The following is a 22933-nucleotide window of genomic DNA, read 5'->3' on the forward strand; positions in this document are numbered from 1 at the left end:
TGGCAGGTGAAGGGTGGGGTTGGATTGGGGGTCTGGTACCTCGTTGTCGTTTTTCTGGGTGAGGAGCCGGTTCTCCCTCAGGACCAGGTAGAGGGCGGCACAGGTCATGAGCACCCCGTGGCCCAGGTCACCAAACATGACGGCGAACAGGAAGGGGAAGGTGATGATGGTGTATGGGGCTGAGGAGACGGGACCGCAGGACAACCACACATGAATACATTATGAAGAAACGTACACATGGCTTTACTGAACATGTATGGGCGACTATTACGTACATGTAAGGGTGGGTCCTGTTATACGGAATTAATGGACGAGGGCGAGGGGCAAAGAACTGCCCGACGCGCAGCGGACATTAATTCCGTATAACTGGACACACCTCGAAGGCGGTTATCCCGCTTATCACCTGGTTGCCACTGTAAAGCCATGCCTTTATAGCACGCAAAGGAAACACGCGGTTCCGTTTAAAAAGAAGCCCACTAGTTCAGCTTGTTGTACAACTTTTGTTGGCCCTATAACAGCGATAGCATGGACAGTTAGCTTGTTTACAGTTGATTCCATTGTTGCGAAGCCTGCGTCCAGGCTCAACCGTTGTCCTACTATGGTTGTTATAGTTACCATTCATAAGCATTGATATGGAAGGTGATTAAACTTTTTTTACCAGATCTACTTCATAGGTGTCCCGTTATTCAGAATTAAAAGCCACCCCGCCAGCCAATCAGAAAAGAGTATTTCTTCTCTTCGGGTGATAAAGACATCTGAAATATATCTGACCACGTAGGCCTGACATGTTAGCCAGATAAATCAGAAGGCTTCATATGATGACCACCATAAATTGTGTGTGTGTGTGTGTGTTCTAGAATATCTAATAGTATATTGTGTGTCCTTAGGTCAATGTATACAAACAAAAAGTACCCTATTGGGACATGTATTGTCTCTGGTGGATGAAACCACCATGAAACCTCAGTATGCCGCATTAACAGGAAGGCATATGAATTTTCACAGTCTGCAATCTGGTGGCATGATGCAACAACCATGTTGAGGCTATATGCCAACTCAGCATTGTTTTAACCGTGATGGCATGATGACTAGCAGTGCTTTGCCAACATTTTTACTGGAAGTGACCTAGTGCTAGGACTGCAGACAGAATGAACAGATGAGAAGGAAGTGATCCACAGCACTGCCTTAACACACCCAAGCAGACAGGAACTGAATGGTGGGAGATACGATGTAGCAGGTGTCAGCAGAACTGGGATCTCTTAAGTCAGCACTTGTGAAATCTCCCTGTTGTGATCCATGACAAAACCTTGGTGTGGGTTTAGGGAAGGCAGCGGAGAAAGAGGGCGGTGGGGTGCGCGTACCTGGGTTGATCTCGCGGTACGTGCCGATGCCGTAGGCGTCCACGATGCTCTGGAAGCCCGAGGTGAACTTGTTGGTCTTGTTGAAGGTGGGCGGCGTCTGCTTGGTCTGCATCCGGTTGAGGATGGAGGGCACGGTGGAGCCGCTCTTCTCCTGCAGGGGAGGGAAGGAGCAGGGCCAGCTCAGGTATACTATAGGTTCACATTGAACCCCAGTACAGTGCAATGGACATAAGACATGTCTGTGGAAGCTAGGCCAGTTGTATTTGTCGGGAAATGTTCTGATTTCTGACAGAAAGATAGATATCAAGACATGACGAAATGATCCTTGGAAACGGAGATGCATGCGGTCTGTTGAACTAAATGTGACCGAGAAATGTGGTCTTTCTTGGAGTTGCTCTTGACTGGTCAGCAGATTTGATATGGCTTTTGCAAGATCAGATGTGGTTTTATTATAATATCTATGAAAAGATATTCAGCATCCATACCAAAAAGGCAATGGAATGCCAGAGAACATTACTAGGTGAACACAGCACATGTGTACATCAGTGTTAGTTTATGTGTGTGTGTGTGTGTGTGTGTGTGTGTGTGTGTGTGTGTGTGTGTGTGTGTGTGTGTGTGTGTGTGTGTGTGTGTGGCATATATAAATAGCACAGGGAATGCACTGCGTGACAGCAGTAAGCCGTGTCGGCATGCAGCCCTTCTGAAGCAGCAGCAGAGACAGCAACCCTCCCAACAAGGAGCTTTAATCTACACACTAATGCCTCTCCATACATCGGCACCCTCTCCATACATCGGCACCCTCTCCACAGACGGACACAACTCCAACACACATAAACACAAAGCACACTTCAAATCTCTCTCAGGATAAATATAAAACAGAAATGTCAAACTATATAAATGACATCCTCCACAAAGACTTGAGAGTTAAGGGCAAAACTTTGGGGCCAGACTGTAGTATACACATACATACCGGTATGTGTCAATAGACTTACCCTTTCAATTCCATTATAGGCCACTAGACATGCAGGGGGCTTAAGGTTAACAGGAGCATAAACCAACTTCAGATGCTTGTCTCTCGCTTGACTCACACTTAGTTATACAGTAACACTAAGCATCGCCTAAAAGGCCTGTGTCTGGAAATATGAGGGCCAACTGTAGGGGACGATACTAAACTACTTACAACACTTGTACGCAAAGAGTCTCTAAAACCCAATGGCATTCACACAACTAAAGACGCATGGCAAATTATTCTAAACAGAATAATTATAAATGAAAGAATGTCTTTTAGAAGAGCCAAAAGGAGGAGGAGAGACACAGACAGAGAGAGAGACAGACAGACAGACAGAGAGAGAGAGACACACAGAGGAAAGTGTGATGGGAGGGTCCCTCTAAGTAACCTCTGGCCTGCTAAGGCAACAGTGCTCTCCGTGTGAGCCTGTGGAATCTGGTTCTCTTAAGTGCAACAGGGCACGGGTGGGCACACACACAAACAGGCGCGCGCGCGTGCACACGCACACGCACACGCCCGCACACACACACACACACACACACACACACACACACACACACACGCACGCACACGCGCACGCGCCCGCACACGCACACGCACACACACACACGCACACGCACACACACACACACACACGCACGCACACACACGCACACACACGCACGCACACACACACACAGGCGCACACACACACACGCACGCGCACACACACACGCAGGCGCACACACACACAGGCGCACACACACAGAGGCGCACACACACACAGAGGCGCACACACACACAGAGGCGCACACACACACACAGGCACGCACACACACAGGCGCGCACACACACAGGCGCGCACACACACACGCGCACACACACACACACACACACACACACACACACACACACACACACACCTGTCCATGTTCTGCTAGCATGTCAGTCACTCAATGCTGCCATCTGCATTACTGCCCTGCGGTGCAGCAGGGCGGGCCGGCCCATAGTGGACATGTCCCAGATCACTGGGTCTACAGAGGTCAGTGTGGGGCCCTAGATTTATTTTAGGTCTTGGTGACTCAGCCACTGTGTGTGAGAATGCCCCCTGCCCTATTCATATGAACTGCCATACATCAGACAAGGGTCCCAATCAGCAAGCTTGTGTGTGTTTGGATGGGTGTGTTGCTTAAGTGTTACATACACTCCAATGGCTCAAACACGTTAAGAATGCCTAAACAGTGGTCCACCGGGGTCTGTCACTACCCTCATCCATGGGTGTGTGCAGTCCTTCCCTGGACATAGCTCAGGATGCCGCTAGACCTTATAAGGCCATACTCTCCACACCACCTGCACTCACTACTGGTCCCCAAGGCTGTGTCTGACATTTTGGTACAAGCACTGACAATGTTTACATGTCAGCTTCATGGATTCATGAGAGACATGCTTATTTCTCTGTAGGCCTACATGCTTATCAGTTATGGACCTACTGTGGAAATGACCATTTTCCCTGTGTGTGTGTGTGTGTTTCAAAGTGAAATTCTCACCGTTCCTCTCCGCAGGGCAAACTGGATGGAGTCGAGGTCGGACACTGGGCACCAGATCTCGGCGATGAGGCACTTCTGGGTGACGTCAATGTTGCACAGGTTGAGCGTGTGGTAGATGGCCTTCATCTTGCGCACCTTGATGAACCACACGCGTACCGTCTTAGCGGCCGCCTGCAGCACCCGCTGCCTGTGGTCCTCCGTCTGGTTCAGTACCTGAACACACACACACAGACACAGACAAAATGGTCACTTTTGCACTTTTAGAAATAGCTGGCCTCACCTCACCTCACCTCTCTTGCTTAACTCAAAGATGATGAGCATGTTAGTAAAGCAAGAAGTAAGCAGAAAGAAGTTGGGTAGCTTTTTAAAAAAATATATTTTGGGCTTTTTGCCTATTTCATTTTATAGGACAGCAAAGAGGTTGACAGAAAGAGAGTGGGAGAGAGAGATGGCGTGGGATGGAGAAATGACTCGGGTCAGACTCAAATCCGGGTCCCAGTGGCCACATGAGCCCGAAGGTAGAACGGCCACTGCAGCCAGTAGTGCCACACAGCACCCCCAAAATACTCATGCTACTCATACTTCCTGTGTTATCAAGGAGTGAGCAGTGCATGCATCAGACAAAACATCATGCTGCACACTGCAGGCTCCATTCTACTGGTGCAGTGGAGTTAGCTGTGCTCACTGGGGCTATTCTCTGCTGTATGCACAGTTAGACTTGGCCTCTTGAGCTCTTTCCTGGTGCTGCCTGTAAACAGTATTAGAGTTGTTGTTGTTGTAAGCTTCTGGGAACAAGAGTAGGAGTTATCCTGTAGAGGTCCATGTTTGATCATCTGTCCACAGGTTGTGTGTGTGTGTGTGCATGTGCATGTGTGTTTGTGTATGTGTGGGCGGGTAAGGAGAGGTATGAGCCAGTGTGACTCACCCTCATTACCAGCTGTGCCCACGGGGATGGGCAAGCAGAGCTGGTGCCAGGCTGAATGCCCCAAACACCCTCGCCCACGCTGGAAAACACACTTACACAATCAAACACACAGGCCAAGCTGCACACCCTCAAAAGGCAAATCAGCCATCGCTTGCATTTAACCTCCCACCCCCGTGGGGTTATAGCTCTGGCATCTCTCCATCTCTCAGCTCTCAAAAACACCAACCAATATCCCATCTCATCCCCCTCTCTCTCTCTCACACACACACACACACACACACACACACACACACACACACGTTCTCATGCTTTACCTCTGCGTCTCTCTAGCCCCTTTACTGGAAACATTTGTTTGAGCACTTGTGTGGTGACTCACTGATGGTAGTGTCTCTTACAGTTGGCTAAGTAGTCCCATGACAGGGGGACCTTAAACTCACTGGGTCTGCTTCTCTCCTCACACCCAACAACACCCCCCCTGCTACTTTACTGAGCTCACACACACACACACACACACACACACACACACACACACACACACACACACACACCTCCCTTCACACTTGTCGCCTCGTAGCGACCGCCAAACACAAACACCACGTGAATATTCCCCGGCTGGTCCGATGCATGAGGGTAGATCATCTTACTCTGCCGCTGTCTTTCTCTTTCCCCCCCATTCTCCTTCTCTTACTGTCGCTCACGCTCTCTAAGTAAAGACTAATCCGTAGCTATTTACACACATTGAGATCAGCCTGGGAGACTGTTCGTGGGTGGATGTGTGTGGGTGTGGGGGGTTTGGGGAGTGGGTGTTTAGTGAGCGTGCATGTCTGTGTTGGACAGACACCCAGAAAAGGTCCCTCCTGCATTGGGCAAGGCCCCATGGGAGCACTAAGATAGGCATTGCAACTATGTGGATATGAGGGTCAGCACTGGACACAGTGTCTGTTGGATGTGTGTGTGTGTGTGTGTGTGTGTGTACGAAGGACAGAGACAGCCATCAGCACATGTTTTTGATGAAGATGATCAGTGTGAGACAGTGTGTGTGTGTGTGTGTGCACGTGAATGAATGCTCTTTTTCCTACCCTAATAAGGTGAGGAATGGTCGGATCCTTCTGTAATAGCTCCCTGCCCCAATCCTCATTGGAGGTCAACAATGCCATTCAAACCATTTTGCTTAGCGCCTCTTCCTTTGATAGGCTGATCCTAAAACAATGCATTCCTCCTCCTCCTCCAGTGAGTGTGTATGTGTCCATGTGTTCATTCACTTATCCCCCTCTGGCTTTAGTGTGGCAAATGCCAGGACTGACAGGCACCAGTGCCAACTGACCCCTCCCACACCACACCCAAAATGCCACTGCTTGGTGATAAATGGCCACCGTTACAGTTGGCAGAAATGAAAAACTGTTTGCAGCTATGTGCAATATGTCATAAATGATTACTAACAATCTACATGAATAACTAACTGGTAATTAAGGTTACTTTACTTTATATACCACTTTCTGTGTAAGAAACACACAGAAAAAGCAGCTCTCCAAAAAGTACTAATTGAAATACTGTACTGTTCACTACAACCTGACCAAAACAGTACTGCATCAACAACCTGGGGCCAGTTACTTACGCATAACCTGAGCGCACCCTAGAGAACACTGGCCTCATCTGAGGCAGGGTCAGACACACACACGGGCCTGACGCCTGAAGCTCTACAGGACAGACACAGAGTGCTCCACTGGGACAGAGAGAGAGAGTGGAGCAGAACCAGCCCTGACATCACCCCGTCTACACTGTCCAAAGGGCCGGCAGCTGAGTACACACTGGGACAAAGGATGAAAAATACACCAAGTACATAAGAACACGTGCACACACACACACACACACACACACACACACACACACACACACACACACACACACACACACACACACACACACACACACACACACACACACACACACACACACACACACACACACACACACACACACACACACACATGTGGCACAAATAGCTGGACAAATACATAGATGGCAGAGTCAATAATAGGACAATGGGCACACACACACAAGTGGAATAATGAGCTGATAGGAGAGAAGATGGGAGAGCAGATTTGACTGCAGGTACTATTAAGCAGCACAGTATTAACCAGTACCTCTGCTTTCATCTCAGCATTACAACAACATTATATGCACATACTGCAGAAGATGACAAATACACATACATACCCATTCATACAATGTTGTGTTGTGAACTCCTTAAGGGACACAACAACTTTTAAAAATATTATTTCCTGGAAGTAATAATGATATCTGTTTGAAATCATTATGTGTCTGAAACACACAATATAGCAATGCAATGCACAATATAGTAATGCAATGCATAAGTTGAGTTTTTTTCTATACCAAGGGCTCCCCTTGAGCCTGGCTAGTGTGTGGTCAAAGCAGTGGCAAGTGACACCAGAGTGCTGGAGGGCATGGAGTCTTACCATCTGCAGGTCATCGATGCGGGTGTGGACCCCGCCAGCCATTTCTTTCCTCTCCTGTGGGGTCTCGGGACAGGGGTACAGGGACGCTCGGAACCTGTGGGAGAACATGGCCCATGAGCCACTTCTGCTTAGTTCTTCGTTTATGCGGGGCAAACTTTGAAGTTCTGTCACCTCTCGGGAGACATATACTTGGCCAAAGCTATATCCAGAACAGCAAGTCCGGTACAGCAAAACTCCAGGAGGTAACCTTGTGACCTTGTTAATGTTGGTAGAATACCAGCTGATAAGCTCCAGGCACTCACTCAAAAGCTCTGCTGGTGTCAATATAAACCAGTGACGTGTTTATTACAGGCAGCTATGCATTTATTCACACAAATAATGTCTATCCTTGATATGTCAGATCTGTTAACAACTATTGTCTAGACAAATATATATGTTAAGATAATGTTTAATATGCATGGCAACTAAAGGTAGAAATAACCAAAACAAGAAAACACAATGTTCTGAAGCTGGATTTCTAGTCTGGATGCAGGGAAGCTCGCTCACCCCTCACAGATCTTCTTCACTCTGTTCTTCAGCTGGTCACCCTGGAAAAAGATGATGAAGACCGACTTGTGCACCTGATCGCCCTGGAGAGAAGGAAAAAGAAATACAAAACACACATGACTCGACAGGCAACATGCAACATGGAGACACACTGACAAGGGATTTACCTGTAATTCTACTCTCCCTGAAGGATAGCAATAAGTCATTAACTTAAAGAGCTGTCACTATGTCGGTGTGACTTCTATTTTTGCTCGGGCAATTGGTCAGACAACTCACTGTAGTTGGGTCCTCAAGAGGGTCCTCAATGTCGGCCTGCCGAAGGAAGACGTTGCCACGGCAAACCCGCCAGAGCATTCTCTCGAAAGTAGGAATTCGCTCTCTGCCGATCACCCCAGCAACAAACCTTCAGAGAGAGAAAGTCAGTTTTGTGTGACAGGAGACCATCTGCCTCATATTCATTTCATTACAACTCCCCAAACGATCACTTGTACTGTCAATCCTGCTTAGCCTTCACTAGAAATCCTGATTTAGTCAAATCATTTTCACAGAATAAAACTAAAAAGAACGGAAACTGTGACAGAAAGCTCAGGAATCCCGTTTTGTGAGAGCATTCCATGACTAGAACATTGAGATAAACAACCTCACAAAAGAATGCTCTCTACGCCTACATATCTGAATGATCACAAAATAGTTTTCCTGTTTCTTAACTTGCCTCTGGAAGTAAACAAACAAAAGACAACAGAGGCCAAACAAAACCCATGTATACAGACATATTCTGCATGTTCTGACTGATTTCTTGGCTTAAATTAACAACTTCTTGTTATACTGACTGCTAGAACATACAAACATACTGTATCCTTTCTAGACATTTTCAGGTCTGAAAGGAATTTTCCCACGAAAGCATGACCAGTAAGTCACCATACCTAGAGATTGGCATGGTTTTATTTCAGTTAGCCTAATAGCTGGTTTGATTTGTATTGAGAGATGATCTTATGGAAAGTAAGCCATGCCAATCTCTAGGTATGGTGAAGGGTACAGTATGTGATAATGTGGGGCTATTTTAATTCCAAAGGCCAAGGGAACTTTATCAAGATGTATAGTATCCTGGATCCATGAAATAACTGGCCTTTACAAATAAAAATCCTGCCTGCCTCTATGGGAATTTAACATAGGGGTGTGTATACTTATGCCCTCTATATTTTAAGGAAGAACATTAAGGCCAATTTATTTAAATTACGATACATTATTTATTCACAAAGAAAATTGGTGTCCGTAAAGGTTGGATTTTCCCTCATTTTTTTAACGAAGGTTATGTTTTTATGTAATATAAAGATTATGTTTTTTATTCCTCTTTTTAGTCAACTTTAGCATGGGTTCACATACTTTTTCTTGCCACTGTACCTTGTAAGGCTAGCCAAGTGCTTCAGTTCAATGTGCCGTTTCAGGTTTGCTGTGGATTGGACTGAAGTGCAGATTTTCATTTCAAAAGCCGGCGAGCAATGTTTGCACAGAAATGTAAGATTTTTCCCATCCTCAACAACCTTGTCATAAAACTGGTTTAAATGATCATACGACGCCTCCTTGCCGCTTTGTCGCCTACATGCTGCCGTCATGCTGCCTTTTGTTTTAATTACGCATGCAGCAATGCAACACTGGCGGCTGGTGTTGCCAGATTGGGTGTTTTTTCCGCTACATATTAAGACTTGTTTACGGTGTGTTTTAGCTGGGTTTTCGCCCGGCTCTATAGAAATCTGGCACCCTATTGAACGAAGTTAAACTGATAGAGCGTGCCAGTCACAGACACCAGAATGAACAAGTTCACAGTAACGTTGAGCAGGCAGTAATACAGTACGTTCAGTTCACGTTCGCCCAAAATATGAATACTGTCGTTCAATGAACGCGTTCAGGCACAACACTGGTTTCAATGGTACCCTGAATATATTTTCAGACTTCCATTTTTGACTATGCTAATACTATCTGAATGTATCCAGCTTATTGTTTATAATTGCTTATTGTGCCTTTAACTCCAGCCGTGTCAGCGTGGACACGTACCCCAGCCTTAGCGGAGCTCCCCGGCCCACCTCACTGGGGTCCAGCAGGGTGGAGGACTCTTCCATCAGTGCCGGGTCCTCCATCTGAGAGAGAGCAGGAAAAAGCAGAGAACACCATGAGAAATGCGCTGAGTCCTTACAGACACCTCTGCTCCTTAACCCATCCTGCCCCATGAGACCTCTCTGAGATACATGTAAGGCAATCAGGGAGTTGCATGAATTAAGAGACAAAATATTCGACCACACTGCCAACAATAACGATAATAACTATAATAACAACTGTATCTATAGTGATATGAACGGCCACACTGACCAACAATAAGTAAAGCCTCATTCATGCATTAGCGTGTGGATTCTGATAGGCTGATTGGTTTCTATTGGTTATTCAAGTGTAGCCCAATGATATTTTTTTTATGTCTTATCATTATAGTGTGCAGTGTGAACATTGGGATTCTTATGAGCTAAACAGTAATGACCGTTTTTAGCTATACAGTTATAGTTTTTATAGTTATTATAGGCAGTGAGGACAGGCCTTTAAACCAAGTCATGCCACTGGTCTTGAGGTCTTGGGGATCATAATTGGGACGGTCATCATGGAGAATGAAACGTATGACTCCTTACATGCATGAATCAGCCCACTGTTAAATGTTATGCCACATGGTTAGCATGTGAGCACATGCATCTCTGAAGAACACTAAAATAGGAGTACATGCAGAGGTGGAAAAAGTATGAAAATATTGTACTCAAGTAAAAGTACCAATACCTTGATGAAATATTACTCAAGTACAAGTTAAGTTACAAGTTGTTCATTTAAAATGTACTTTAAGTAAAAAGTTACTTTTTTTTAGTTTTTTTTTTTTTGGGGTACCATAACAACCAGTTTTACCAGAGACTTTCTAATGAGGAGATACAGCACTCAAAAAATCCTTCCATAGTAATGCATTGGGTTAGTTTGCAACGCCAATACATTGAGCCAATCATGTGGTGTGTTGTAAAATACATTGAGCCAATCATGTGGTGTGCTGTGAAGACATCGTGCCAATCATCTGTTGTGATCTCGCTGCTGGAGCAAGATTGGTGTCGTGAAGCCTTACGCACACGCATTTCTGCCGAAATGGATGCACGATAAGTGCCCAAAAAGTGTTGCAATATGGCCGCCGAGTGGAGGTACTTGCCTGATAAGGATGTTGAGAAATGGAGATCTATGTGAAAAATCACCGGAGTTCTCCTTTAAGTTTGAGCAGTAGTTGATTTTCAAAGTTAGTTGCACTCATCCTTGGTTCGCTTTGCAGTTAACAGTAATCCAGCAGTGAGATCACAACAGATGATTGGCACGATGTTTTCACAGCACACCACATGATTGGCTCAATGTATTTTACAACACACCACATGATTGGCTCAATGTATTCACATGTCAACGTTTTGCCGCGGAAGGGTTGTGATATGTGTAGACAACTGCCATATTGGCGTTACAAACTAACCCAATGCATTACTATGGAGGATTTTTTGAGTGCTGTATCTCCTCATTAGAAAGTCTCTGGTAAAACTGGTTGTTCTGGTTTGAATATCTCCGCAATCATTGGTGCTAAAACGAACTGAGACAACCCATTGGAATAGCGGAAAATACACTTTCATAGGTTAGGCTAATCTGATGCATCTCGTGATCCAGCTCCATCTCCATCACTTTCAGAAAGACTGCATGGCGTCAGCTTGATTCATGTCCTGTTGTAGGCTACATGCTGATCATCATCACTAGGATAGTGGTTTAGGGCGCAATTTTTTTTCTCTCCCTTTCTGTTTTCGTTAGTCTTAACTTTTTTTTTTACTCAAGTAACGGATGGGATTTTTGATGTAGCGAAGTACAATACTTCACTCAAAAAGTAATCAAGTAAAATTTAAAATACCGATTTTATAAACTATTTAAAAAATACAAAATACACAGAAAAACTACTCAATACAGTAACGTGAGTAAATGTATTTCGTTACTTTCCACCTCTGAGTACATGTACACATTTAGTTGTGTGTTATAGTGTGGAATGAGAGACAAATGACTGATCAGTATGGGGCAGATGGGAGAAGACAACAGAATACCATTAAGGTGAATGTTTAACAGGACCGTCTCTGATGTGGCACAGTGAGGGTAGAGAAATCCCATCCGTGTAGCAAGTGGTCAATGATTGTCCATGGGAGAGAGTAGTTATCTAGAATTCTCTACCCTCATTACACCTCGTGAGCGCTTGTAAAAGGTGCAATAACACCTTCAGGTCCAATCACATGGACATGAGCGAGAGAAGGCTGGGCCTGGTGAAGGAAAACAAAACAAGCCCAGTGGGGATTGGCTGGAAAAACAAAAGGAATCACAAGGTGCAGACACCTATTATTGTGACGAGCTGTATAACCAAACAGAGAGATGGAAACCTGTAGAACTGGAAAGGGCATAAGCTGGAAATTACCAGCCCAGAGGAAGTAGAGGGAAGAGGCATAACTAAGCTGTGACTGCTGAGCTGAGAGAGCTGTGTGTGTGTGTGTGTGTGTGTGTGTGTGTGTGTGTGTGTGTGACACCAATATATGTCGGGTAATACATCCTCCCATTGTCCTCTAACATCCCTTATGTTGTAATGCAGCAATGCAGCAAATTACGGGTTATCTTTCCCCAGACAAGCCGGCATGCAGGAAAAGTCTCACAGTCAGCGACAACACATACTCTTCCACTTGCACTTGCACTTGCACTGCCAGTCCTGACCTCATCGAAGAACTGCTGGGTGCGCCTCAAGATGTGCTTGAGCTCGGTGAGCTCCAGAAAGTTCTTCTTCAGCGCCTCCTGGTTGGTGTTGATCTCCTTCAGCTCATTCTCCAGCTTCTCAAAGGTGGCCTTGACAAGATAGCACAGAGGTCAAAAGGTCATTAGAGAGGAAATGTCAAACAAAGGCTCTGCTCGCCTAAAATGTATTGATGATTTGAAAGGCTGATTAATCGAAGGCTATCGATTTGAAAGGCTGGATGGCCTTTACCTCCAGGTCAATCATGTCTCTGGGGAAAGGAACCTCTGGGTTCTCTCCTGTGTCAACAATGGGGATGTTGGCTCTCTTTATCTCCTTTTCCACGAACCCTGACACAAAACAGGAAATTGATGTTTATTTGTGTGTATGAGTGTGTGTGTGTGTGTGTGTGTGTGTGTGTGTGTGTGTGTGTGTGTGTGTGTGTGTGTGTGTGTGTGTGTGTGTGTGTGTGTGTGTGTAAGTAAGAGAGTGAGAGGGAGGCAAATAATAACCAAAAAGGGGCCAAAGAGGAACTGGGCTGTTATGAGGGAGAGCACAGAACGATCCTTACTCAGTTTACGGTCCATCTCCTCACAGCGACGCACCTCGTTCACAAACTTCCTCTGGAACACGTTCACGTCTGGATTCAGCTATGAAGATAAGCACAAGATAAGCACAAGGCAGTCAGCACCCCAAGACACCTGAGCAACAAACCCTATGCCATCCTCATGATCTCCTAAAAACCTTGTGTGTGTTTGCGTAAATACTAGGGGTGTAAAGATTAACCGATACGTATCGGTATCCGTTTTTAACGTGTAAGATACGGCTACATCGATACGTGAAGCCCCGTATCGGAAAAAAACTGAAATGAACCGGTCGTTATATCGATTTACTTGTTATGAATTGGTGCACAACCTTTTCTGCTCGCTCAGACGCTTATTTACGTTCCAAGCACCGCGTTCACCCCACTTCTGGTTTTAAAACTATACGTGGCACGGAATTGTGGGTAATGCAGTTCGTTTTTGGTTACATTCATTGCCCAAAGTTGTCAAATGACCTCATTACCCATACATCTATTGCAACTTAAGCATGTGAAAACTTGCACTTGGTCGGCTTTTGTTTTTCGAAATCCTAAATTCAAAATCGCATTCCTAAACAGCAACGATAGTCTGTAGAGTAGCCTTACCTTTGATGAAGGGATTTCCTTAATGTTAAATAATAATTTGGCCCTTGCTGCTAAAACGATGCATAAATTATTAGCCAATGATTTTGTTCATATTCACTCAGACTTGAGGCATTTTAGGTTTCTGCATTAGGTCTACTGTTGGAACAAAATAAGCCCTGAGAGTTCATTGATTTGTAGGCCTATTTTATTCTTGTAGGGTAGGCTAGGCCTATATGAGAAAAGGCCAAGAGTGTCTTAAGCACTGTTTTATTTTATTTCGGTATTGTCTTACCTCAACAAGGCTACAGCTCCATGAAAACAATCAGATATAACTATAAAATCTGTAAAGTCTATAAAAATGTATTTTAATGTTGTATTTGGCTGCTGTGTTTGACTGAAATGTAGACTATTCTTTTTTCTTTTCAATACAGTATATGAAACAAACCTCAGTTTAGATAATCATATTCACACATTTTGTTGCCTAATTGACAACCATGATAATTGATAATATAAAATGAATGTGCACCTTGAGCAAATTATAAAAAATCTTTCAGAATGCTTTCCATTCTTGAACTGCATCGAATTGCATCGAATCGCATCGAATCGTACTGAATCGTTTTTTATAAACATGTATCTTTTCTTGTATCGAATCGTGCCCATGCATCTAGATGCGAATCGTATCGTCTTTTACATGAGAGATTCACACCCCTAGTAAATACTCAACCATACTCAAATCTCAATGCATTCAATTCAGCACACACAACTCCATTGTCTATCCATGCTCCCATCCATGTCTCTTGCTACATAAATTATTCATTTTCCCCATTTGGTCATGGCTTAGGTATTATCCTCCCAGTTAGATGACATTTCCCATAAACAGAGATCAACACAGACAAAGAGGGAACAGTATTGTGTGAATATCACAGTGTGTGTGTATTTGTGTGTGTGTGTGTGTGTGTGTGTGTGTGTGTGTGTGTTACAGAGAGAGAGAGAGGAGGGGGGACAGGGAGTGACCGAGAGAGAAAAGACTCTGCGAGGATGAGAGGTTGCATGGCCGTGTGCTACTCACGTCTCTGAACTGGACCATGCCGATCTCGCCCAGCTCACTGACGCAGCAGTAGGCCGACTCGGACTGGAGAAAGAGCTGGGCCAGCGTCATCTCCTCGCTGCGGAACAGCTCCCCCATGGCTGCACAACTCTCTCTGGCTAGTCCCCCCGCAAAACCCTCAACGAAATCAACTCTGCTGCCAGAGGCTGGGGGAACAGGAGACACACGATTACTCCAGCATAGAAAAACAAATACAGACACTGTGCACCAAAATAGCTTCACCCTTCTTGAGATAAAGATGCAGTGCGTGCTTTTCCAAAATGGTTTCCTCTCCAAGGTCTCTAAAATCACAAAGCATTAAAAAACACCATTTCAGGAGAAAAATGTGGCTGCTCTGTCTGAATTGTTATTTGTGTTGGCCATTGAATTCCTTCCCTCCATCATTCTACACTACTGTGGTCGTCCTATGCCCTTTTCACCTGCATTAGTCAGCTGAGAGAAAAACTTCAGCGGTCAGCCCAGCTCCAATCCCTCTCTCCCCCTCCTCTGTTAGCCCAGAACCTCTAATTTTTACACTCATGCGGAGGCATGCCACAGTTTGCACAGTCAATTTACACAGACATGAGAAAGTATGCAAGCTGTTGCGCTGCATTCACGAACACACTGAACATCAGGGTCAAACAATGAATCGCTATAGAATCATCTCAACTCTTCAGTGTGCCTTTGCATCCCATAGTAAACATGTGACAGTGATAGAGGTAGTGGAGCCTGTTCCATCGGTTGTCTGGGAAACATACAATAGAGTGTTTGAGACTAGGCAATACTGAATGTGTCTGCCCATGAAATTCTTTATCAACAAAGACGTGAAGGCTTGAAAACATAAGTCTTTTCTGAAAACTCTAAACTCCTACATGTCACAGAGGTCGATGTTCCACTTTAGTCTCCGCAGGAGACAACTTTATAGGTGTGGAAGTCTTAATTGGATATGCCTAATAATTATTTAATGACAACAGAACAGGACTGGGGGTGCAAGGAACAGAAGAGATGTCTTCAGTCAACTGAAAGACGAAGAAGAGAGGTCTTACATTGGGTAGGGGATTATGGATTAAGCTGAACCATGTGATGTGTTGTACAAGGCAAAGCCTATGGTCAGAGGGAATCCCAGTCTTTAATCTTAGCAAGAGGAATTCCAAATGTGCCATATCAAACAAGTCAGTTGTGAAAAATTAGGAAAATATCCTGGTTTACAAACATGTAACAAACATGTCCATGTCTGAGAGTGTCCGCCAACAATAAACACAACAGATGGTTAACCAGTTGCTTTATCCTTGAAGTATATAGTGCATTAATCATCAGGACTGAAAGGAAATCGCGAAAACAACAGCTGTCATTGGAGACGTGTGTTAATATTTCAGCATCCAAGAGAGCCAAGAGGGCCATGGTCTAATAACCTCTCAAGGACGAGACAGGGACAGCAGACAGCGCTGGACTGTCAGTTTAAGATGAAAGCTAGCTAACGTTAATAGCAACTACTGTGCGTGAGTTACCACCTAAACATGCTATTTTACGAACGCCCAATATGCTTACAAAGAACATTTGTCAGGATGTATGATGGACTACACTGTTATCCGATTAACTTGCTAATTAGTCATATAACTAACTTGTAACTCACGGTACAGTAACAGTAATTTGGCGAGCAAACGCTTCAGGTTGACTTTGAAGCAGAAAACGCAATATATTTTTCCAGAAAGTCCAGTCGTTGCTGGCGAGCTGCCTTAATTTGACAGTAAGACCTAACGCCTATAATAATTAACTACATAGAGCTAACACCCCAAACGTTAACTAGCTAACTTAGCCTGCTAACTTACATGTAATTTGGATAAGCAGCTAAAAACAATAACCGGAAAGCTACGTTGGTATTAAGACACGCAGATACTTTAAACAACAAATGGAAACCTGTGGATTCAACCTTATGGCATGTAACTTCATGAGCAACATAATAAGTTAGAATAGGTTAAATGTCTTTAACAGGGCAAAACATTTGTTCGTTAGCACGGATGAGCCACCCGTTCTAGGAGAGCTATCTATCTGGCTAACATGACCATTTCAACATGAAACACACAAGTTGGGAAGAGAGCTAAGTTGTACAAAGTAACAAACTCAACCAAAACAACGTAAGACTGGTCACACCACTTCTTGTAAGTTTAAAAGTCTCAATATTTGATTGTATATCAGGTGGGCACACATATCTTACCGTAAATTGATGTCCTCCTCCGGTAGCTATCTGGCTGTCAACTCAGTGTTCAACCCGTTCCATGTATTATCAGCTGACCGGCTTGTGGTGACGAAATAGGGTGGCGCGGAACCAGGAATCACTCAAAAGCATATGAGTCACATGATCAGTCCTACCTGTTTCATAACTGGGCCTAGGCTACTGTACCTGGATTATGTTTTTTTTAGACCTATTATGCCGTCCTACGTTTTCTTGGTGAAGGGTTTTTGGGTGGGTTGGGTTCTTCTGAATATTACATTTCATAATTAGCCTATTTATTAGGACTAAGACTAAGTAGGCTATTTATTATGGTGGGTCTGGTTTCCCCTTTAATTGATTTCCCTGCCACTGAGTCATCAGCAGCAGTCATCACCTTTTAGCCATATTAGGCTATGCTGAACATTGCAAGTTATGTGGTTGTGCCATTTCCTGTGTTGTATCATAATTTGCTCTGCAGCACTGGCAGGTTTCAAGACAACTCTGTCTTATAAATATAACACAATTAATCATTTTCACAGCGGTAGCCTACTGTATACATGAAATGTTCAGTGTAAACATCAGTTCAGCATTTCAGTTGCACAGAGCATCAAGTGCTACCTCTAGCTGAGGCCTACACCTGACTAGGCCATTGTAGTTGATAAGTCTAGCCTGAAAGCATTCCAAATAGCAATACCTTACCAAAAATGAGATTGTGAGATTAACTTACTTACTTTACTTTCAACTTTATTCAAGACACAAAGGTCCATAGAGACAACACAGTACAGATATATAAATGTAAAACAATACAAAACATTTAAGAATGATGCAGATGAGGCATCATTTACAAAACATATACAGGCTTCGGGTCCAATGTTTCCAAAAACAAGATGTGTACCTGGTCACTCTTAGAGACATCGGCTATGGACACAATAATCATATTCTTAGACCCTGTCAGTCTGCACATGAATCTATACATAAAATTTCTTAAAACAGCGTTAAAAGTGGGCACATTGTTAGACACAAACATTTCACTGGCACTACTCCACCTAGGGATTTTAAACACAATTCTTAGTGCATCATTATAAGCCACATGAAGTTTTTTCATTTTCGACTCACTAAAATTACACCACAGGTGGGCAGTATACAGTGGAGTGCAATAGGTTTTGAAGAGTGAGATTTTAACATCAGGAGTGCACATGTGGAATTTGCGTGCCAGCATGTTTGCCTGCCCATACAGTTTTCCACACTGACGCTGCACATCATCATCATCACAGAGGTCATCTCTTATCACATGTCCCAGATATTTAACTTTCTTTACAACCTCTAGTGGTTCACCTGCCAACGAGAAAGAAGGATAGACACACTTCATATCCTCCTTTGTTCTGGCGATCAGTATCACACTCTTCATTGAGTTAAATTTTATATCAAACATAACTCCATATTGAATGTGAGTTATTATTAATCTAGATATTTTACATGGCTCCCACCCTAAACATAACTTCCCTATTAGCCTAAGCCACAGCAACAGGCTCTTGTGAGGCCTCTGGGCTCATTGTGAGATTTCAGACTTTTCAGTTATGGGCTGAGGAATTTCTCATAGAGTCTGTAATGAAACAGAGTGTATATTTGGAACTGAACTGTGTGTGTGTGTGTGTGTGTGTGTGTGTGTGTGTGTGTGTGTGTGTGTGTGTGTGTGTGTGTGTGTGTGTGTGTGCGCGCGTTTGTGTGTTTGTGTGCATATTTTTCTTGTTAGGTGGTAGTTTAGGCAGGCAAACTCATGTTAAGACTCATTGTTCAATCAGTGCTCAGGGTTAACATTTCTGTTACCCAGTGCTCAGGGTTAACATTTCTGTTACCCTGGTCTGTATTCCTGACTTAATTCATCTAACATATGGGGCTAAGAGAGAAGTTTTTCATGTCAGTTGATTTATAAGGGTGGGGGTCCACAACTCTAATTCAGTACACTTTTTGTAAAATTCATCAAATTGCTCCTCATGGCCCATTGTTGTTGTGTGCACTTCCTCATACGTACTGTAGTTTGGGTTTCACAAATAGGCATGGATTGACTGTAAACAATCTCAACCAATCAGCAGACTGCTTAAGGAGCATAGGGGATAGGGGTGTAATTTGTTTGGGCTGTTTCCGCTCAGCTCAAATATCAGCTAAGCAAGACATTGATTAAAAGTCTGAGAAAAAAAAAACTGAGAGTTAGTTATGGGCAACTCATCTCCCTCTAGTGGCTGCCTTGCAAACCGCAGCATTATACAACTGAAGACTAGCCTGGCGGGCCATCCTATATAAGTTGTTGAAATGTATAGTCTGGAATCGAACCATTCACCTCGCTTAATCCAAGGGGCGGGCAGAGAATTATCTTTCAAACTGCCTAGGCATGCAATAGGCCAGCGCTACGACCATATCCGTATCCGGTCGGAAAAACGGCAAATATGTCCTTCTTCGAAAGGAATGACTTAAGTGCATTGTGTTGCTCAACTTTCAAAGAAAAGCACAAGTCCAACTCCTCCAAAGTTGACGCCAACGCCGATTCAAACAACCGCTCTTCGTTAGCCATAGCCACCTTCCTTGTTGTTCACCGTCACAGAACTGTCGTTATCCTGTTAAGCCCGGCCTTTAAGACTCTCTAACAAAATAGAGCGCTGTGATTGGATGACGTCCACGGCGTCAGCCAATAGAAATCCCTATGGTTTGATACTAGACGTACAGGCTGAGCAAATTAATTTGCCGCCGCTAGGGTGCGTCTAGATTTCTAGGCTAACTGAAGACAGATGTAGATAATGATAGTTTGTCACAGTAATGATAGTTCCTTATGTTTGTGCTCAGTATGGCCCTATAATCCAATACATTTAATTTAATACAGTGGGACAGTGTGGGTCCCATTCCTTGACTTTTGGATTTGTTTCACTGACTCTATTACCTTGTACTTGTCTCTGTCTGTCTGTCTGTCTGTATATTCTATCTCTCTCTCTCTCTCTCTCTATCTCATTTCTCTCTCCCACTCTCTCTCTCTCTGGACTTGACACTGATAGCGATACTTTGATCTGCTGGAGATACATATACACTCAGTGTATCCCAATAAAAGATCTATGAATAGATCCATGAATGTGATACAACTTATTTGGATTTTCATGCCTATGCGTTTGTGTGTGTGTGTGAGTGTGTGTGTGTGTGTCTGTGCATGCAGGCGTGTCTGTATGTGCATGCATGTATATGTGTGTGTTTTGTTTATGTGTGTTTTGTTTATGTACTTTGTTTGTGTTTATGTAATTTGTGTGCATGTGTGTGTGTGTGTGTGTGTGTGTGTGTGTGTGTGTGTGTGTGTGTGTGTGTGCAGGAGAGTAGGAAGGGGATGAACCTGAGAGAGCTTTTTTGGGAGGGGGTGGGACAAGGGACTGGAAAGGGAAATTCTGACTGGCCGGCATTACTCCCAGCTCTGGCAGCTGAGCTCAGACAGACATGCAACCCCCCCCACCACCACCCCCACCCCAACACACCCACACACACATGCACGCACGCACACACACACACACACACACCACACTCACTTTCACACCCACACACTCCCACACACACATATTGGGGCTGTGAGTCGCCTGCCTGCCATTGCCTGCCAGTGTCCTGGGACAGACAGAGGGAGAGAGAGAGAGATAGAGAGAGGGAGGGAGAGGAGAAGTGAGTTTGTGTGAGAGAGAGGGGTCGTCAAACAGGAGAGGTAGAACGCCGAAGAGGGGAGAGTGGCAAGTGGCAAGTGACATATCGGCACAACCGAAGAGGACTTTGGGCATTGTCTACAGCGACGGGGGACAACAACAACACAACTGAATCTGATCGGGATCAGCTCGTGGGACGACAGATTTTCACCCCCACCTCCCCCTCCCACACCACCATCTCTTTTTTTAGGACATTATTTTTACTCACCGCAACTGTTCACACACGCTTGCTGTGTGAGTGCAAGTATTGGTTGGCGTTCGAGCGTGTGTGAGCAGGCGAGTGAGCGCTTGTCTTCTACGCATTCGACAGGATCACCCATTTGACACTCTGCCCATGGCTGACCTGAGCCTGAAGCTGGAACGCGTTGCCCTCACCGAGGCCTCCGACGAGGAGGAGGAGGTCCCCTTGGTGAGAGCCGCGGTGAAACCCGCCATCACGCCGGTCAAGAAGAAGCCCAGTGCTGCCTTCGCAACCACCACCACACATGCCATTGCAGTGCCCGCTGACAGTGACGAAGATGAAGAGGAGGAGGAGGAGGAGGAATCAGGGGACTCCCTGGTTATACCTGCCGTGAAACCCACCGCAAAGCCCGCCTTCATGCCGGTCAAGAAAGGGCCCAGTGCCAGTCCCAAGCCTGCCGTCGCAGTGCCCGCCGACAGCGACAGCGATGAGGACGACCCGTCCGTGGAGGTGAAACTGGCCCTGGGCTCGGTCGGCGACCAGGACAAAGGCGAAGAGGCCGACAACAACGGGATCATGGTGCTGGCCCTGCTGGACAAGATCATCGGTGTGGTGGACCAGATCCAGCAGACGCAGGAGACCCTGGAGGCCCGTCAGACGGGCATGGAGAAGAACGTGAGCTGCATTCAGGGCGAGCTCACCAAGCTGGCCAAGAACCACACCGGCACCAGCAACACCGTCAACAAGATGCTGGACAAGCTGCGCAAGGTCAACACCAACGTGAAGAGTGTCCGCGGCGAGCTGGAGAGGCAGGCCGGCCAGATCAAGAAGCTGGAGAGCAACGAGCACGAGCTGCTCCGTAGGAAGAACTTCAAAGTCATGATATACCAGGTAAGGCATAGCAGGGTGTGTGTGTGTGTGTGTCTGTGTGTGTGTGTGTGTGTGTGTGTGTGTATTGATCTGTATGCATGTTCATAAGTATCTGTGTGGATAAGTAGATGAAAAGTGTATTTGATGTCATTAAATGAAACGCTGTTTCTTTTATGTCCTGAAGTACTTTAAAGGAGTCATTCATTTACGGCTGTGTAGTTCTGCAGAAGTGTGCCTACAGTTCCATACGCCTGTGTGTGTCTGTGTGGGTACTGTGTGTGTGTACTGTGTGGGGACTGTGCGTGTGTACTGTGTGTATCTATGTGGGTTCTGTGTGTGTACTGTGTGTATCTGTGTGGGCACTGTGCGTGTGTACTGTGTGGGGACTGTGCGTGTGTACTGAGGGTCTCTATGTGGGTTCTGTGTGTGTGTACTGTGTGTATCTATGTGGGTTCTGTGTGTGTGTACTGTGTGTACAGTATCTGTGCGGGTACTGTGCGTGTGTACTGTGCGCAGATCCACACATATGCATGTTCCATGCATAGTACTTGCTGAGTGTGTGATTTCTCCATGCTGTTTAAAGTACATACAGATTCCACCTCAGGGCCGGGCACAGCATTCCTCATACAACTTTAGAAAGTCGCATACCTGTGCCAAAAACGAACAAAACCTTCCACTGACATCCCCAGAACGTTTGGAACATCTCGCCATCAGAAGTCTCTCACTCCCAAGTGAACTTTCAGACTCTAATGTGTTTGTAATCTCTCACAGGTGTCCCATGCTAAAGCCTAACCTGTAAACCTGTGTAAACCTGTATATTACTGTAGGACTTGCAATGAATTGGCCACAAAGCAATATAATGAGTTTGCAATGAGCTGAAAGGCTGTGCTTGTGGCAGTGTGGTAGAGGATTTCTTAAGTAATGACTTGAACCATTTGTGCCTATAGGAAGGCCGGTCACCATCATAGTCATGACAGGATCCAGACTCTCCTTTTTCTCATTAGCTATAGTTACTGTAAGGGTGGTGGGCTGGGAGTCAGTC

At 45.0% G+C, this 22933-nt stretch overlaps 2 protein-coding genes across 6 annotated transcripts in view; one reads left to right on the forward strand and one right to left on the reverse strand.

Moving 5' to 3' along the window:
* atp6v0a1a (ATPase H+ transporting V0 subunit a1a) overlaps positions 1-17202 on the reverse strand; it is a 31909-nt gene extending 14707 nt beyond the window's left edge. For 3 of the 5 annotated variants that reach the window (XM_048245095.1, XM_048245094.1, XM_048245093.1), the window contains exons 1-12: positions 17119-17202; positions 14886-15070; positions 13223-13301; positions 12904-13001; positions 12597-12764; positions 9894-9976; positions 8118-8244; positions 7842-7924; positions 7296-7389; positions 3894-4106; positions 1359-1509; positions 40-179 (exon numbers count right to left, since the gene is read on the reverse strand). In XM_048245095.1, the coding sequence (XP_048101052.1) occupies positions 40-179; positions 1359-1509; positions 3894-4106; positions 7296-7389; positions 7842-7924; positions 8118-8244; positions 9894-9976; positions 12597-12764; positions 12904-13001; positions 13223-13301; positions 14886-15002 (1353 nt within the window). In that variant the 5' untranslated portion in view covers positions 15003-15070; positions 17119-17202. The remainder of the gene's footprint in view (positions 1-39; positions 180-1358; positions 1510-3893; positions 4107-7295; positions 7390-7841; positions 7925-8117; positions 8245-9893; positions 9977-12596; positions 12765-12903; positions 13002-13222; positions 13302-14885; positions 15071-17118) is intronic. The other 2 variants (XM_048245097.1, XM_048245096.1) reach the window with 1 other exon arrangement.
* A 3465-nt stretch (positions 17203-20667) lies between these two features.
* The window catches only part of cavin1a (caveolae associated protein 1a), a 22462-nt gene continuing 20196 nt past the window's right edge, over positions 20668-22933 (forward strand). The window contains exon 1 of the mRNA XM_048247078.1: positions 20668-21912. Within this exon, the coding sequence (XP_048103035.1) occupies positions 21175-21912 (738 nt within the window). The 5' untranslated portion in view covers positions 20668-21174. The remainder of the gene's footprint in view (positions 21913-22933) is intronic.

Source organism: Alosa alosa, chromosome 6, assembly GCF_017589495.1.
Source record: "Alosa alosa isolate M-15738 ecotype Scorff River chromosome 6, AALO_Geno_1.1, whole genome shotgun sequence".
In the NCBI taxonomy this organism is placed as follows: Eukaryota; Metazoa; Chordata; class Actinopteri; order Clupeiformes; family Clupeidae; genus Alosa; species Alosa alosa.